The following is a 16,455-nucleotide window of genomic DNA, read 5'->3' on the forward strand; positions in this document are numbered from 1 at the left end:
TGGTGTGTCCACGGGAGGATGGCCCCACGTCTTTCCTTTGGGCTGGGCCCACCTGGGTGGGGAAAGGCCCAGCCACCAGGCACTCGTTGCTGAGCACCCACCCCAGGCCTGGTTTCAGGGTGGGGCCCAGTAATGCCAATCCGGGCGACCTAACTGGCCTTGTTTTGATGATCGTCATGGGGGGCTTCTGAAACACTCTTGGTCTGATCCGTCTCCCAAGACCAGACCCTATCGGGCACAAAGTCCCTGACGACATAACTCCACGGATCATTCAGGTGCTCAAACTCCTCCACCACATTAAGGTGGTGGTTCAGGGAGGGGCCAAAAGCATGTATCCTTTAAATGTTAGATTAAACAGAACTCAATATTTTAGAGGTTTTATTGAGAAACATAAACAAAAAGATCACAAGGAGTCCTCCTGAAGTCCTCCTCCATGGTCTCACAGGAAGCAGGAAGTGACGTCATCATATCAGAGGGAGCAGGAAGTGACGTGATGATGTCAGAGGGTGTAGGGGGCGGAGGTGATGGAGATTCTCTATTTAAAGACACAACACAAACACATTTTAAGGCGTTTCAGTGTCTCATCAGTGTATTATATATTTGTGAGGTTTAAATTTTATTTGACCCTGTAGGAGCTTTGACCCTGTAGGAGCTGCTCTAGTTTGAGTTGGTGCTGGTTCATTTGGGTCATTTTCATTCCCCAGTTTCAGTCAGAGCCGAATTTGCGTCAGACTTGGATCTGCACATGCTCAGATCCTTCTGCACAAACACTTGTCTACAACACACACACAAACTCTATATAATCTGCTATCTGTTTGTTTAAATGTGTTTATTTGAAGGTAAATGTGAGTCCAGCATTGGTGTGAACAGCACATTTAACTGTTAAAAGAGCAGACAAACATAGAGGCCAGCTGTTCTGACTCTAAACCAGGACTAAACCAGGACTTAACCAAGACTAAACCAAGACTAAACCAGAACTAAACCAGAACTAAACCAGAACTAAACCAGAACTAAACCCGGAATAAAGCAGGACCAAACCAAGTCTACATCAGGACTAAGAGTGAACGAACCCATAGAGCAAACAGATGACAGCAGACAAACATGGAGGCTCTGATCTGAGGTTAATATTTCATGTGTTTGTGATTACAGCCAGACGGGATCTGAACAGTGTCTTTATCAAAATAAAACTCATCAAACTTTATTTACAAACTCTATTTCACTTAAATGAAAAACAACTAAGGTTTAACTGACGCAACATACAACTGTTTCTGGAGTCAACTCATGAACTCAGACTCTCCACTATGGGAGACAGGGCCTTTCAGGCTGCTGCCCCTCGATTGTGGAATGCCCTTCCAGAGTCTCTGAGGGCTCCACAAAGTGTCGAGGCCTTTAAAAAAGGCCTTAAGACATTCTTTTTTTAAAAGTCTTATTAAGTTTTATGACTTTTAATAGTACTACTACTATTAACTATTTATTGTTTGCGAATGTAAATTGTAATGTCTTTTTATACTTATTGCCTTTTCTGATTTGTAGTGTTTTTGTATGTTTGTTTTTTTTGTTTTTTTTCTGTGTCTGTAGCACTCTGAGATTTCTTTGAAATGTAAAGTGCAATACAAATAAAATGTATTATTATTATTATTATTATTATTATTATTATTATTATTAAAATAAAAGGCAAGCTAAAGAGTAGTATGACTGATGCAGATTCGGCACATGACTCAAACTGGAGATGATGGTCTCATCCCTTTTTAATCACATACTGTTTCCTGGTCCTGGAGTATGACATCATAATTTGGTATCCAATAAATGCGAAACTCCCCCAAACATAAACTACGACTGTGTCCGAATGTCAAACCTGCTGGTGCTGTGTGACTGGTCAGAGCGTGTAGTGCGTGCTGCGCTCAGAATGGCTGGTGGAGGACAGACGTCTCTGTGGGCGGAGTTTGTGCAGGACACTGTAGAAGCGTGTCCTGAATGGGGCGCTGTTAAAGCCGTACAGCAGTGGGTTCAGCACACAGTGAAGAAGAGCCATGGTCTGGGTGAGCGCCAGGGCCATCTCCAGGCGGTCCACAAACTGGAGGTGAGAGGTCAGAAGGGAGAGAGGCAATATGATCTGAAAATGTGTGTTTCTGCAGAAAAGATTTAATTTGGCTCAATTTTGGGTCAGTTAGAAAATTCAAGATTTTGTGACTTATTTCTTGTTTTGTCAAATGGAGCTCCACAGCCCCGCCCACTTCCAACTCCCACCCAGTACGGTTCTGAAAGTACATTTCCATTTATTTTTCCCATAGACTTTTCAAACATTCAGATATTGCGAGTTCAAAGGCATCGCGGAGGCTAAGCAGCTACGTGCTAACCAGTTGTTTTAAGTCCAAAAAGCTCATTTAAAACACAAAATTCTGAAATCTTTGAATAACTCTGCAGTTTACAAAGGTTGTAATAAAAGTGCAGGTCTTGTGTCTTTAGTTCCATGTCACTGTTCAGCCCAGAGCTTTTAATATTCTTTTTTTTTTCTTTTTTTTTTCGTCAAGTCTATGAGAAAAATGAATGAGAATTTACTTTAACCAGAGGGGGGCGCTCACTGTTGAGCTCCAAAACATTCACTTCAAATTATAAATCAGACAGTTACTCAAATAGTCTCCCCCAAATACTTTTATTCTTATTAACGTAAATTTCGGACCATAGAGCGCACCTGAATATAAGCCGCACCAGCTAAATTTTAGAAGATAATACATTTTGTACATATATAAGCCACACTCGAATATAAGCCTCATGTTGCAAATATGTTGTAACATGAGATATTTACACAGAAATACGGTACAGGGCGGATTTTTAGAGTTTTAATTTAAGACACGTTTTTTTGTTTTGTTTTGTTTTTTTCAAACTATGCCTGAAAAAACGGCACAAACACAACATCAACACGGGATGAACATATCTGCATGTTTAGAAAATAAAACAGCACCAACACGGGCCATCTGCTTTTATTTCATCTGAAAGCTCTTGTCGCTTTTTTGTCTTTTTACATTTACTAAGTTCTTCATGTGTTTTCCATGATGAGTGTGTGAGTGTGTGTGTGTGTGTGTGTGTGTGTGCATGATGCGCAAGATGGCAGCTCACAATCAAAACTGTTTTATTCTTCAGCGCAAAATCTTTCCCCATGTCTGTCTCACTGTTGCATTTACTGCTGCAGAGTGCCCCCCGGTGGCCGTTAGCCAGTAATAATCTATAAATTAGCCGCACCGTTGTATAAGCCGCAGGATTCAAAGCGTGGGAGAAATGTAGAAGCTTATAGTCCGAAATTTACGGTACCCTGCTGCTGATACAGCACACACACAGTCTAATGGTGTCACAGTTAGTCAGTGCACCCTCTCACCTCACAGTCTCTGGTTTGGAACTGCAGCAGTGTGTGCCACAGCAGCACGACGTTAAAGGGGGCGTGGCATAAGACGAACACCAGCGCCACCAACAGAACCAGGCGGACGGCGCGCTCTCTCCTGAAGCCCCGCCCCTTGCCACTCAGGTGCCGCCCCCTCAGAAGCGTCACCACAATGGAGCCATAACAAAAGCACATAACGAGGAGCGGAATCACAAACCCCACCGCTATCTGCATCACCGGCAACATAATTTTTACCAAGCGTGCCATTTCGCTGTTAGGAAAGCGCAGGGCGCACACCAGAGGGGCGGGATCATAAGAGGAGGAGTCACGGAGGGAGGAAGGAGTGGGCTGAGGAGAGACACAGGCATAATTAATATAATACTGTTTTTAAGGAAGGGGTATTTTACTTAATTAATTGTAATTAACTGTAACACAACATATTCAGATCACCATGTTTCCTTTTATTGTTTTGAAGGTACTACATTCGCCCAGAACAACGTTGATATGCATCATGTTTTTGTATGTTTATGTAGAATTATTGTGTGGGAGCACGGGTGATATAGGATTGTGGGAGGAGCCTTGTACAGCCTCATACTGCTAACCCTAAAAAGGGTTTGAACGGGAGCGATCGCTAGATTGCTCAAACATGCATGGATGACATCTAAAACCTCTTCATGTTTTTGATGAGGGAACAACGGTAGAACACGAAATATAAAAAACATTGATTTTGCTGTATACCCCCTCTTTAAAGTGAGCTTCAAAGCACACACCAGGGGGTGGTGCCATAGGAGGAGGGGAGCTGAGGAGTCAGAGGAGAGGAAGCAGCGATACCAGTGAGAGGGGGAGGAGTCAGAAGTATGTTAGACTCCAGAGCAAGAATCCTCAAAGGAATCCTCTATCTAATTATAGATCCTATCCTTAATATAATAAATACCTCATTAGAAAATGGCTATGTCCCCAGTCCATCATATATACAGTGATTAAATTGCTTCTGAAAAAAATAATCTTGAACCTGATCTTTTAGCCAACTATAGACCCATCTCTAATCTTCCCTTTGTTTCAAAAACTCTTGAAAAAGTTGTAGTTAAGCAGCTTTTTCGCCACTTACAGTCTAATGATGTAGCTGATTTGAAATGTTTCACTCCTGATTCAGAGCTCACCATACACAGAAACTGCACTATTTGAAGTCACAAATGATTTGTTATTAGCTGCTGACAGTGGACTGGTCTCAGTCCTGGTTCTGTTGGACCTCAGTGCAGCGTTTGACACCATCAACCACAATATTCTGCTGCAGAGGTTAGACTGTGACATAGATGTCAGAGGGGCAGCCCTCGGCTGTTTTAAATTTTACTTCTACTTACTGAGAGGTACCAGATTGTTCATGTAACTCTGAGCTCCCATTTGGGGAGTGCAACTGTTTCAGATGCCCTCCCACTGACCGCCCACTGATGGCTGGACCATAGATGCCCTTCTATGCCCTGGTCCTGTTCGGCGGAGCCGGACCCTCCTCTTCCCTCACCTGGCTGGATGACCCCCACCCACCGTGGAGAAGCCTCCCTCTGACCCTTAGGTGAGTGGCTCTGGTTCTACAAATTGAACTCTATCTGCAAATGGATGGACAATAGTCCTGGACACATCTGCAACCTGCTCATTTAGTCCTGGTTTAGTCCTGATTTTGGTTCCTTGTTTTGGTTCTGGTTTAGTCCTGGTTTAGTCCTGGTTAAGTTCTAGTTTAGTCCTAGTTTAGTCCTAGTTTAGTCTTAGTTTAGTCCTGGTTTTATCCTGGTTTAGTCCTGGTTTAGTCAATGGGAGTGGATCGCTCCTTCACTGTGGGTCTACTCAAAGTTTCTCTTTTTCCCACTGAGTTTTTTTAGTTTTTCTTTGCTGAGAAGGAGGGTCAGGGGGTGCTCTGGGACACTTCTCCATTTGCTTGTTTTCTGTTGATTCATTTGTTTGTCTGTTTCTGTTTCATTGTTGATTTTCTAACTTTCTGTTTGTTAAATCAATTCTCATGTCTCAAAATTGAGGGAGGAGTGATAAAAGTGACAGGTGGGAGGGGAGGAGTCAGAGGGGGAGGAGTTAGAGGGACAAGGGTCAGAGGAGGAGGAGTCAGACAGAGATGGGGAGGAGTCAGAGGGGATAGTTTGGTTCAAATTAGCAGTATCTCTCACCTGATCCCCGGTCATGTTATAGTCAGTGTCCTCATCCTGGTTTATGTCCAGAGTCAGAACCATAGTGAGGTTAAACCCACCCCCTGACTCCAGGTCCTGATGCCCCATCCACATGTGGTGCTGGGGCAGGTAGCGCTCGTAGAAGATGAAGTTGGGCAGACTGAGCAGTATTGCAAAAAACCACACGAAGGCGCAGAGGAGAAGGCGAGGCATCTGCGAGCGTACACGGAGCCGTCTGCGAGCGTGCACGACTGCTGCGTAACGGTCTGCACTCACCGCCGCTAGCAGCAGGGCGGCGCTGTAAAGGCTCACGCTGTACCCACCCCTCAGCACCTTACACCCTGCCCCCCCATCTGACCATGCCCCCAAATCCATCACCACCAAACCCGGCAAGACCAGGACTATAACCAGATCAGCCAGGGCCAGGTGCAGGAGCAGCACCTGCAAGAGACAAAAGGGCTGTGAGGACCAGAGTAGGACTAAACCTAAACCAGATCTAATCCAGGACTAGAGTAGGACTAAACCTAAACCAGATCTAAACCAGGACTACACCAGGACTAGAGCAGGACTGAACCAAGATGGAACCAGGAGTAAACCAGGACTAGACTAGGACTAAAACAAGACTAAACCAGGACTAAACCTGGTTTAAACCACGATTAGAGCAAGCTCAGAGCAGGACTAAACTAGGTCTAACTAGGACTGAAGTATGAGTAAAGCAGGACTCACGCAGGATTGAACCAGGACTGAACCAGGTCAAACCAAGACTAAACCAGGACAAGAGCAGGAGTAAAACAGGACTAAGGAAGGACTAAACCGGGACTGAACTAGATTTGTCAGGGCCAGGTGCAGGAGCAGCACCTGCAAGGGACAAGAGGTCTGTCAAGGTCTGACCCTTGCAGGATGAGGTGAAGGTAAAGGGGACTGTTTCCCCGGGGCCCATGGCACAGAGGGGCCTCAGAGCCATGTTTTTATACTTTTATATATTGTAGTTGCACTCAAATGCTTCTATATAAACACGCTCTATACAAACACACTTTATACAAACACGCTCTATACAAACACGCTCTATACAAACACGCTTTATACAAACACGCTTTATACAAACACGCTCTATACAAACACGCTCTATACAAACACGCTCTATACAAACACGCTCTATACAAACACGCTCTATACAAACACGCTCTATACAAACACGCTTTATACAAACACGCTCTATACAAACACGCTCTATACAAACACGCTTTATACAAACACGCTTTATACAAACACGCTCTATACAAACACGCTCTATACAAACACGCTCTATACAAACACGCTCTATACAAACACGCTCTATACAAACACGCTCTATACAAACACGCTTTATACAAACACGCTCTATACAAACACGCTCTATACAGACACGCTCTATACAGACACGCTCTATACAGACACGCTCTATACAGACACACTTTATACAAACACACTTTATGCAAACGTGCTCTATACAAACGTGCTCTATATAAATGCAGTTTATACAAACATACTTTATACAAACACGCTCTATACAAACACTCTACATACAAACACATGAGGGGTCTGACTGGCGTCTTTTCTTAAGTTCAAATTTAAGGGCTAAGAATTATGCCATTTTAAGACTTAGTCCTCTGCTCCTCTCTGGCTCTGCTCCTCTCTGGCTCTGCTCCTCTCTGGCTCTGCTCCTCTCTGGCTCTCCTCCACAACTAAACCAGGATTAAACTAGGATAGAAAAAGGTCTAAACCAGGACTAGTGCAGGACTAGTGCAGGACTAGTGCAGGACTAGTGCAGGACTAGTGCAGGACTAGAGCAGGACTAGAGCAGGACTAGAGCAGGACTAGAGCAGGACTAGAGCAGGACTAGAGCACAACTAAACCAGGATTAAACTAGGATAGAAAAAGGTCTAAACAAGGACTAGTGCAGGACTAGTGCAGGACTAGTGGAGGACTAGTGCAGGACTAGTGCAGGACTAGAGCAGGACAGAAACAATACTAGACGAGGACTTTATGAGGACTAGACGAGGGCTAGACGAGGACTAGACGAGGACTAGAGCAGGACTAGAGCAGGACTAGAGCAGAACTAGAGCAGGACTAGAGCAGTACCTGGGTGATGGAGGGTTTGGGGGCGCAGCAGAGGGGGATCACTCACCTTCACCACTTATTCCACAACAATAAATTCATAACATTTAGACAACAGTTCGAAATCAACAACAATAATCGCTTTCAATACTTACAAATCAAATCCATTATCCAAAGCAAGATTAATATACCGTAAATTTCGGACTACAGAGCGCACCTGATTAAAAGCCGCACCAGCTAAATTTGAAGAGAAAATCAATTTTGTACATATATAAGCCGCACCTGAATAAAAGCCGCAGGTTTTCATATTGTAACATGAGATATTTACACAGAAAGACGGTGCACTGACACGCTTTTTTTTAAACTGTGCCTGAAAATTGGAACCAACACGACAACAACACGGGATGAACACATCTGCAGGTTAAGAAAATAAAACTGCACCAAAACGGAAAATCTGCTTTTATTTCCTCTGAAAACTTTTGTCGTCTTTTACATTGACCAAGTTGGATTCACTGATGTCGAGCTTACGTGCAGTGGCTCTATTTCAGGAGTCTGCAACCCGCGGCTCCGGAGCCGTATGCGCCTCTTTCAGCCTTATACTGCAGCTCTGCGTGGCTGAAGTGTATTTTATTTGTGTTAGTTCTTTTTTGTTGTAGTTTAAATTGGAAGATTATTATGATCTTAAAATAAAATTATATTTTCTTATTTTTCGTTGCTCAAAATAAGCGTCACACTCGCGGAACAATGTTCAAAACAAACACCGCTCACGTCTCACAGACACAGATACAGACACAGCTCACTGTCGTGCGTAAAGAGCCCTGATTTTCAGACGCTGTGCGCACAGGGGTCAGGAGCAACTTTGGCCCGTCCCTAATGACACACTAATAAGCTCGTCCATAGATGTATCATGAAAATCCTGCTGGAAATCGCCACAGAAATCTATTTGATGTAGTAGCAAGTTTATTATCTGCTCTTGTCTCCGCGGTGACGTATCACGTATAACACATCAGACACGACGCACAAAAGTAGAGCCACAAGCGAGTGAAAATGAGCCAAAACAAAAGTCTTTGGAGATCTTTTTAACAAAGGGGAAATGGACAACTGAGGAGCCAGAAGAGGAGACTACACCTCCAAGAAAAAGAAAGATAAATTTAACAGACAATACCTACTTAAAACCTGGGTTTGTCGCTGCAGGTGACTCACGCGCACAGTCCGCTCTACGTAACATACGGGAAAAGCAAATAAGGCAATGAAACCTTCAAAACTGCTTTGGCATATGGAGAATAAGCACCTGGGATTAAACGATACGCCTTTAGAGTTTTTGAAAGAAACTGCGGAGCAGAGTAGACATAATCACATAATCAGCGCAGGGCTCCCTCTGATGCAGCGGTTTGGTGAGTTGTATTTTTTTAATGCACTTAAGTTGTTTTTGCCATATTTATCTGCCACGTGTAGAAGGCTTGTCCGTGAAAATAAAACCCAGGGGCCGTTATCCAGTAAAAAATCCATAAATAAGCCGCACTGCTGTACAAGCCGCAGGGTTCAAAGCGTGGAAAAAAAGTAGCGGCTTATAATCCGAAATTTACGGTAACTAATAATACCCTGGATCCCCCTCAACTATTAGAAAACATAAAGAATATCAAGAAACCAAAGAAACTCATTTCCAAACTATACAAACTTATCCATTCAGACAATATAATACATGCACCACAACTTAAATGGAACACAGATATAGATACACCATCTACATACGAACTCTGGACAGAAATTTGCAAAAATACATTCTCAATGACATCCAACACTAATCTACAACTTATCCAATACAAAGTTATCCACAGGACACACATCACCCATACTAACAGACACAGACACCTGTTCACAATGCACCATGGGAGTCACAGACACTTATTTACATGCACTCTGGGAATGTTCACCAGTTCAGGGTTTTTGGAACACAGTTACACACAAACTCACAGACATCCTGAGCTGCAGAATTCCTCCCTCCCCATCCCTATGTTTACTTGGCATTATTACAACTTTCACCATACCACCTAAATATAAAAACAGTTTGTTGACATCTCTAACTATCGCCAAGAAAATAATTCTACAAAACTGGAAATCAAAACAGTCAATAAACATCAAACACTGGTCTAACTCGCTCATCCATCACATTTCAACCTCTCAAATGACAGCATACTTTGAGGATGACATATCGTCTTTCATGGAAACCTGGACACCATTCATAAACCACTTCAATATTGTTTTCAATCAGTCATCAATATCAACAACATAAACTCCACCAATAGACTATTATAACACCATTAACATAGTAATTATGAGAATGCCACGCACACTCCTATACACACCCCCATTCCAACAAAGAGACACACACACACACGACATTATGTAAACTTTATTACAATAATTGCAATCATACCACCACTATTGCTGTATACCACTATTATTGTTGTGTTATTGTTTTCATTGTATGTACACGTTTCTATTGTTGCTGTCACTACTATTATTGTCATTATTATTGCCTTATTCAATTAACTAATTTATTTATTGAATTAATTTGTGGTTCTGATGGAGATAAATAAATGGATGAATATAAACACACATATTAAATATTAAAATAAAGAACATGAATTATTAAATAATAATTTTTATATATATATATATATATATATATATATATATATATATATATATATATATATATATATATATATACACAATAATAACAATTATTAATAATAATAAATTAATTATTAATCAATAATAATAATAATTGACAACAAATACATAAAAAGATTAGGGTTAGCAAGGAATGGGCATGTTGCTAGGGGGTACTGCCCCTTGAGTGCGGGCTCACCAAAACCTTGCCTCTTTTAATGCATTGTACAGGACACGCATGCACACACATTTTACATTTAAATCTAAATAACCAATACCACCATTAGGACCACAAAACTAGAGCGGAGAGGCAAAAAACCCCCAGTTACAAACCACCACCCTCTCTGGGGGCCCAGACCGTCTTTCACCTCTTTTATTAAAGTTAGGGAACCCTAGTTACATACACATACTCTGAAAGGGGGGGGGGCAAGCAGTGTAAAAACATATGACGAAATTCACAGAGAAATATATTCTGTTTTTGCATTTCCAGAAGGTCACTCTTTCCACAAAACATCCTCCCATGATGTTTCTGTTTTAGGTTTCACAGTGACCTTCTTCCTGTGGGATCCTGCACTTTCAAAAGACATTTTCTGCAAGACTCAAGAACAAACATTAGTGCAGATTACATAGTTTACATAGTTGAAATGAATATAATGATTATAATAAGAGTGAACATTACAGTACCTACAGTACCTTTAAAATGAACAGTGAGATAACATAATATAACTTGAATATATATTTTGAATCCATCATTCCCTCCTGTTTATCGAACTGTGATTTGGAAGTGCTCCTTCAGGGTTCTCGTCATCACTGCCCTCCAATAGGTACACCGGCACCCCTTTGTCCTCAGGTGCGGGTGAGATGGCAGCGGTTATTAACCTATTGATCAGGGAACGAAGACATGGAATACAACAGCATCCACACAAGGTTAAAATAGCTACAAACACAGCAATTGATACTAGAACCGATGAGACCAGTGCTCTGTAGCGCCCAAACCCCCTTAGCCAGTCATCCCAGAAGCATATATATGATGAATCCATCATATATATATATATATATATATATATATATATATATATATATATATATATATATATATATATATATATATATATATACACACACACACATATATACACAGTGTTGCTTATTTAAGATTATCCAGTTCCAATAAGGTTTTACTCCATAATGAGATAGTTTTTGTTTTGGCTCCATGCATTTTAGCTACTGATAGTTCCATGTTGATGATATAGCGAAAGGTATTGATCCAGTGACTCGGAGTCAAGTTGTTAGATGTTTGCCAGCGAAGGGCCAGCAGTTTTTTCGCTGCTGTCAACCCTGCCAGTAAAATCTTTTTGTGAAAAAAGGACCAATTTGATAACATTGAAAAATCATTAATCAAAACGATAAGTGGGGTAAAACAAAAATCTTTAACATTTTAGCTAAATAGGAATGTACAGTTTTCCAAAATATATTGACGTCTTTACAATCCCAAAACATGTGGATAAAAGTACCAATCACATTCTCTGAACATTTATCACAATATGGAGAAGAAGTGAGCTTCATCAAGTATCTCTTTTTAGGGGTTAAATAAGTTCTATGTAAAAAGTTGAAGTGTAGTACCTGATGGTTTGGATTTTTTGATGAGTAAGTAACTGTATTCCATATTGTTTTCCAGTTGTTATTCTCCATTGCTGCATCCAAATCCTTACTCCACACGTTTTCAATTTTCAATGGTTTATAATTTGCAATCAATAATAAATTATATATTTGTGTAACAAAGCTCTTTTTTCTATTTAATATATGGTGTAATTTGTGTGTGGTAAGGGGTTCAGTCCATGGAACCCCATAGGCTTTCATGGAGGATCTCAACTGCAGGTACACAAAAAAAGAAGATGCTGGCAGGTTAAAGACGGCACGTAAATCACTAAAAGGGAAAAGCCCAGAATCACCAAACATGTCTCCTAACACATGAATCCCTTTCTCTTCCCATTGTGAAAATGCAAATGGTTTGGCCCCAGATAGTAATGAATAGTTGTGGAAAAGTGGGCTGTTCTTATGACATTTTTGTATGCTTTTAGATTCTTTTTCCACGTATCGCCAGACTGCTAGTAAATTAGTAATTATTGGGCCAAAACGAGTCTTTGCTCGTTTAAGTGGGATAGCAGAGTAAATTAGGTCCTTTAATCTATGAGGATGAACTAGATTTTCTTCTATACATTTCCATGCAGAGTCACTCGTTGGGCAGAACCATGAAGACAGTGGACATATGGACATAAAAAAAACAACAAAAAAAACAAAAACAAAAACACACCAAAAACTATTTACAAGAATTGGGGAGCTTACATGGAAAAATAAAGTGTAGTCAAACATTTATATATGCATTATACCGTAAAAATATAAATCTTCACCCAAAATGGAGAAGTCACAAAAAGTATGTTCTAATTGGAGCGATATACTTAATCCACTTGTTCCAAATACAATAAAATTTGTTCCTTTGAATGTTTATTGTGTACGTTAGCCTTTCCATCTTAAATATTTCATTTACTATATCAATCCAGCCATCCACTGAAGGCGGAGCAGAATTTAGCCATTTTTTAGTGATGTTCTTTTTACTTGCTGCCAGGAGGGCTTGCAACAGCTTTTTATCACTTCTCCGTTCCAAAAGGGCAACCCTACCTAAGTACAAAGTTTCAAAGTTGAATGGCATGTTCACTCCAAAAACTAAGTTTAACCGCACATGAATCTCCCTCCAATACAGTTTTAATTTGGAGCAAGCCCAAAATATGTGGTAGTGATTCCCCTCCTCAGAACCACACTGTCTCCAGCATGCCGACTTATTGCTCCCCTGTGCAGGAGTTCTAAAATATCTAATAATGTTCTTCCAGCAGTGTTCTCTCCAGGACAGGGATGCCGTCGATGACCACTGGAATGACCAGATGCTGTCCCAATCCTCCTCAGTCATTTTAATTGTTGCCTCCTTTTCCCATTTCTGTTTCACATATAGCGTATTACACTTGTCAGTCACATAAAGTGCATTGTATACTTTAGAAATCATTTTTTGGGTAGATAGCCCATATGCCGATTTCAATATTTTTAAAAAAGCTTCTTCAGATTGTGTAAAGTTTGTTAAACTGCAATTTGAGTTAAAATAATGTCTGATTTGTAAGTATCTGTAAAAGTCATTTGCCCGCAGATTGTATCCACTTTGCATTGCCTGAAAGCTGAGAAAAGTGTTTCTCTCTGTGTATGACAAGTAGGTGGTCAAACCCCTGTCTATCCAAGCCTTGAAAACACAATCACTTCTGTTTGGGGGAACTCTGTGTCATAAGCACACCATCTAAATAGAGTTATCATTTTCTGAATTTGAGTTAAATTTACCACCTTTTGCCAGATCTTCAAAGTTAAATTCATGCAACAGTTGCCCATTTCACCCACCTGTGACCATAGATTTTTATCCCCTATAAAGGCCTGCAAAGGGAACTTTTTTTTATCATTTTAAACTCCATTTCCTTCCACTTTGCTTTGTAATCATCATTGCACCAATAGAGAAGCGGAACCAACTGAGATGCATAGTAATAATGTCTTAAGCAGGGAAGGGCCATGCCTCCTTTTTCTCTTCTTAATTGCATTGTACTATACCGCACCCTAGGTTTCTTACCTTCCCAGATAAAACGTGATATCTGTTTGTCCCACTCCCTGAAATAATTGTCCGGTACTTCCACTGGGAGTGTTCTGAACAAGTATAGCAATTTAGGAAGTACGGACATTTTGATGGAGTTCACTCTGGAGGTCAAACTTAAAAAAGGGATGAGACTCCATCTATACAAATCCTCTTTGATTGCTAATGACAGCGGTTCATAGTTTATTTGAAACAGATTTGAAAGATCTTTAGTCATTGTGATACCCAAATATTTCATTCCCGTTGCTTCCCAGTTCAAATGATATCCTTCCTGTAGCTTTACTGAAGCAGTGAAGTTTATGGCCATCACCTGTGTTTTGGCAATATTAAGCCTGTAACCAGATAAATTCCCAAATTCTTTCAACATAATCATCAGCTCATTAAATGACTTCTCAGGATCCTCCATGTAAACTAGTACATCGTCTGCGAACATTGCCACCTTATGTTCGACCCCTGCCATTGTCACCCCTTTAATCTGGGAGCTTTGTCTTATCCATTGTCCAAGAGGCTCAATAAATAAAGAAAATAACAGCGGAGAAATTGGGCAGCCCTGTCTACTGCCCCTTTCCAACTGAAATGAGTCTGAGAGATCACCATTAATTTTTACCTGTGCAGTTGGTTTTGAATATAGAGATTGGATCACTCTGGTAAATTTGCCATGAAAAGCAAATCTGTCCATTACTTTATAGAGAAAAAGCCACCTTACAGAGTCAAAGGCCTTTTCTGCATCTAGCCCCACTATTAATGCTTCAGTTTTTTGACGTGTTACGTGTTCTATAATATGCAATGACTTCCTGATGTTGTCCAATGTTTGTCTTTGATGAATAAATCCTGTCTGGTCTAGATTAATTATCTCTGGCAGAATATTTTCTAATCGACGTGCCAATATGGAAGTAAATAATTTATAATCCACATTGAGGACACTTATAGGTCTATAGTTTCCACATTCTTGTTTGTCTTTATTTTCTTTTGGGATCAGTGATATAATGGCTTCGCACCATGAGGGAGGAATTTCACCTGTTTGTAATACCCAGTTAAATGTCCGCAACAACAGTGGTGTTAGATTTGCCCTCAGGCATTTATACCACTCTCCTGTGTACCCATCAGAGCCTGGGGATTTACCAGACTTCAACTTTGTTATGGCAAGGTTAACTTCTTTGATTGTGATTGGTTTCACTAACATCTCATTTTGTGAATCTTGGATTTTGGGCAGCTCAAGGCCACTCAAAAACCTATCAATACTCTTCTCATTAGCTGCTGGTGGTTGAGTATATAATTCTTGATAGAATTTCCCAAAACATTCTTTAATTTTCTCCCTCGAATCTATCACCTGACCAGTAGTAGGATTTTTTATCTTATAAATTGTATTCTCCCTTTGTTGTTTTCGCAGTTTATAGGCCAAAATTTTTGCCGATCTTGCTCCAACCTCATAGTGTTTCTGTTTCAAAAACGTCAACTTTTTTTGCACTTCTAAATTATAAATCTCATCTATTTGTTTCTGTACTTTCTTTATTTCAGCTCTCAACTGGACATTGATGTTTTGGCTGTCCCTGTTTTGCATCTGTTTCAATTTTGCCTGTAGATCTGCCAGACTTTGACCCCTAGTTTTTTTCATGAACGCTGTTAGGGAGATAAGTTTCCCTCTTAAAACTGCTTTTAATGCATCCCATAAGATTGTGGGCTTAATTATACCATCATCATTAAAATCCAGATATTCTTTAATATCTTTTTTAAGTTTCTCTACTGTTGTGGAGTCATTGAGAATATTTGAATTAAGTTTCCACGAGGTTCTCTTTGTATCTTTTTTTTAAATCTAGCAGCAGGATTATTGGGCTATGGTCTGATATGTCGATCGTTAATATTTGAGAATCCTTTATCTTAAGTCTATCAGAACTAAAGACAAAGTAATAATCAATCCTTGAGTAAACTGAGTGTGGGCTAGAAAAATGTGTATAATCTCTAGTTGTTGGGTGCATATCTCTCCATACATCTATAACACCCAGCTCCTCCATCAAGGATCTAACTTTTTTTGTTAGTGGGTTACTCTGGGTGCTCCTCCGTGATGAGTCCAGGTTTGGGTCTAGCCTGATATTAAAATCTCCGCCACAAATCACCAGACCATGGGACGTGGCCATCAGCTCAAAGATGCTTTTATAGAAGGGCCAATCACTCCCTGGTGGAGCGTATACATTTATCAAAGTTATATCAATGCCCTCTAATCCAGTGTATTTCAACCTTTTTTGAGCCAAGGCACATTTTTTTCATTGAAAAAATCACGAGGCACACCACAAGCAGAAAATGTAAAAAAAAAAATGAAACTCTGCATCCTATATTTACAATATAAAGTAATTCTCATCAGATTATTTTGAACAGGAATCAAATAAACACACAAATAAAGCATTTTATAATAAAATCAAATATTTCTACTCACTCAGTGTGAAACCTGATATTTT

At 40.4% G+C, this 16,455-nt stretch overlaps 1 protein-coding gene across 1 annotated transcript; it reads right to left on the reverse strand.

Moving 5' to 3' along the window:
• Positions 1-460: 460 nt before the first annotated feature.
• On the reverse strand, positions 461-14,462 carry LOC117393422 (C-X-C chemokine receptor type 1-like). The gene is made up of 5 exons (XM_055232460.1): positions 14,286-14,462; positions 5,548-5,988; positions 3,374-3,724; positions 1,856-2,074; positions 461-535 (listed from the first exon to the last, which is right to left on the reverse strand). Exons 1-4 carry the CDS (start codon positions 14,460-14,462, stop codon positions 1,877-1,879), a joined length of 1,167 nt encoding a protein of 388 aa, XP_055088435.1. The 3' UTR covers positions 461-535; positions 1,856-1,876.
• Positions 14,463-16,455: the final 1,993 nt, after the last annotated feature.

This window comes from Periophthalmus magnuspinnatus, unplaced genomic scaffold (genome assembly GCF_009829125.3).
Source record: "Periophthalmus magnuspinnatus isolate fPerMag1 unplaced genomic scaffold, fPerMag1.2.pri scaffold_115_arrow_ctg1, whole genome shotgun sequence".
NCBI classification, from domain to species: domain Eukaryota; kingdom Metazoa; phylum Chordata; class Actinopteri; order Gobiiformes; family Gobiidae; genus Periophthalmus; species Periophthalmus magnuspinnatus.